Consider the following 2,500-nt stretch of genomic DNA (forward strand, 5'->3'; position numbering starts at 1 on the left):
ATAGTATGCGGAGGGGGATCCATCAGTCCACGCAGAGCCATCGTAATCATTCTTCAGGCCTATCCACACTGTTGACTGGCTGATGTGTTGCTCAGAGATTAGGCCTGTGGAGAAGAGAAAGATGAAGGAGAAGAAGGAAGAGGAGGAGGGAAGAAGACGAGGAAGAGGAGGAAGTGTAATACCAGCCACGAGTGCGGGTGTCCTTCCTTCTCATACTCGACGGAATATTTTGCTCATTGCTGCAACATTTTCACCTTCTTTGACTCCAGAATTTTAAACCGTGTGTGTGTGTGTGTGTGTGTGTGTGTGCGCTAATTTCTTGAAAGGAGAAGGTGCTGTTCCATCCATAATTCACTCAACCAGCTTGAGTCTGTCATTTCCCTTGCCTCATCAACGTCCATACCTCTCTCTCTCTCTCTCTCCCTCACACACACACACACACACACACACACACACACACACACACACACACACACACACACACACACACACACACCATTTTTGTACAATCTGTCGCCACGTACCCCCCAAAACGACACCAAAAGCTAATAAAACAACGCATAGACTCACCATAGACAAAATCTTGCTCTTGTGCCGAATAGATAGACACCACATCAGGGCTGGATTGTCCTTCGTAGTAGCTTAGTTCTTGGCAGTGGAGGCGAGCGTCCTGGAAGCTGAGTTCATTGTCGAGAATTAATCGGTAACATTCGCCTGTGTCTGGATTCTCTGTCCAGTCGTAGCCACAATTGGAATCTGTTGGGAATTCATTATTATTATAATTACTATTATTGTTATTATTATTGTTATTATTATTATTATTATTATTATTATTATTATTATTATTATTACTGCTATCACCATCGTTATTATTATCATCATTATTATCATCGTCATTTTTATTACTGTTATTATCACTGCTATCATCATCATTATTATTATCATCAGATTATTATTACTATTATTATTATTATTATTATTATTATTATTATTTTTATCACCGCTATGACCATCATTATTATTATCATCATTCTCATCATCATCATCATCATCATTATTATTATTATTATTATTATTATTATTATTATTATTATTATAATCATTGCTGTCATCATCATTATTATTCCTACCATCATCATCATCATCATCATCATCATTGTCATCATTCTAACCCTATTTCACAATTAAAATCTTATGTTTAAAGACAGACAGATGGATTGATAGATAGATAGATAGACAGATAGACAGGAAGAGAGAGAGAGAGAGAGAGAGAGAGAGAGAGAGAGAAGGGTAACTCACAATCTGGAACCTCCGTGGTGGTGACAATCTCTCCTATTGGACTATCAGACGCCTTTCGTTTACATGTGTAGGGGAGAGCATTATCACAAGGTAAATCATTCCATTTTCCTGTGTCTACCTTCATTTCCACGCAGTTCTCGCCTCCTCCTGTTGGTTCGCCTGTGAAAGGAGGTGAGGGAGAGGAGGTCAGGGTAGGTTAGATTAGGGTGATGAATGTATCGCTCTTTATCATCGCCATCATCATCAGTATCATCATAATCATCATCAATATAGTCATAACCATCATCATCGTCATCAATGTAGTCATCATCATCATCAATATCAGAGAAATGCCGTGCACATTCATCATCATCATCATCGTCGTCATTATCATCATCATCCCAGTCACTTTCCTAGCTAAGAATAGGGTGAGGCACAGTCCAAAAAAGCAAGAATATAAAAAATAAAAAATAAAAATGGGCCACACACTCATCCACTCCGCATTTTAAGCCCATGGAATCCTGACTTCACCTGAGAGAGATATTCAACTTACCAGAATTCCAGTTTGATATTGTCACCGCTGATCCGTCACTCCACTCCCACTGGTTGTCAACTTTGCGATCATGCAGACCTATCCATCCACCCGTCATTAAGTTGTCTGTGAGAGTATGCAGTCATCATTATCAACCTCAATATCATTATCATCATCATTATCATCATCATAACCCCAACTCCATTCTACCTTGCACCAGCCATCACTATTATCTTCATTATCATCATCATCATCACTCGAATCATCAGCATTATCGTTACCCGCACCCCTATCATCATCATTCTTATCCTTATTCCTCTCTAAGAAGACAAAGGACGCCTCTGATAGCCGCACCCACCCCTGCAGTATTCTAGGGAACAAGATAAAATAATTTACGAGGAAAGGGACTTGATCCAGTTGGTGTTCCTATGTATAAGCAGAGAGAGAGAGAGAGAGAGAGAGAGAGAGGTACTTACTCATAACAAAATCCTGCTCTGTCCAGGTAAGTATTGACACAAGGTTGGACTGATGATGATTTTGGCAGTACGTTTGAGCAGAGGTCCACGTCTTCTCCTCGCCTGACATAAACAGATAGCAGTGGTCGCCCTCCTGCTGCCATCCCTCTGGGCAGTACCGCTCGTCTGTGGGGAGAAAAGTTATACGGGATTCAATATAGACGGTTCCTGTGCG

The 2,500-nt window shown here is 40.4% G+C and overlaps 1 protein-coding gene across 1 annotated transcript in view; it reads right to left on the bottom strand.

Moving 5' to 3' along the window:
• LOC145409942 (lymphocyte antigen 75-like) overlaps positions 1 to 2,500 on the bottom strand; it is a 33,992-nt gene that overhangs the window by 23,068 nt on the left and 8,424 nt on the right. Inside the window, exons 12-16 of the mRNA XM_080280202.1 lie at positions 2,287 to 2,451; positions 1,832 to 1,936; positions 1,300 to 1,458; positions 571 to 756; positions 1 to 104 (exon numbers count right to left, since the gene is read on the bottom strand). The exon at positions 1 to 104 is cut by the window's left edge and continues 49 nt beyond it. Of these exons, the coding sequence (XP_080136328.1) occupies positions 1 to 104; positions 571 to 756; positions 1,300 to 1,458; positions 1,832 to 1,936; positions 2,287 to 2,451 (719 nt within the window). The remainder of the gene's footprint in view (positions 105 to 570; positions 757 to 1,299; positions 1,459 to 1,831; positions 1,937 to 2,286; positions 2,452 to 2,500) is intronic.

Source organism: Coenobita brevimanus, chromosome 83 (assembly GCF_032717465.1).
Source record: "Coenobita brevimanus isolate Jiangsu-jjx chromosome 83, ASM3271746v2, whole genome shotgun sequence".
Classification (NCBI taxonomy): domain Eukaryota; kingdom Metazoa; phylum Arthropoda; class Malacostraca; order Decapoda; family Coenobitidae; genus Coenobita; species Coenobita brevimanus.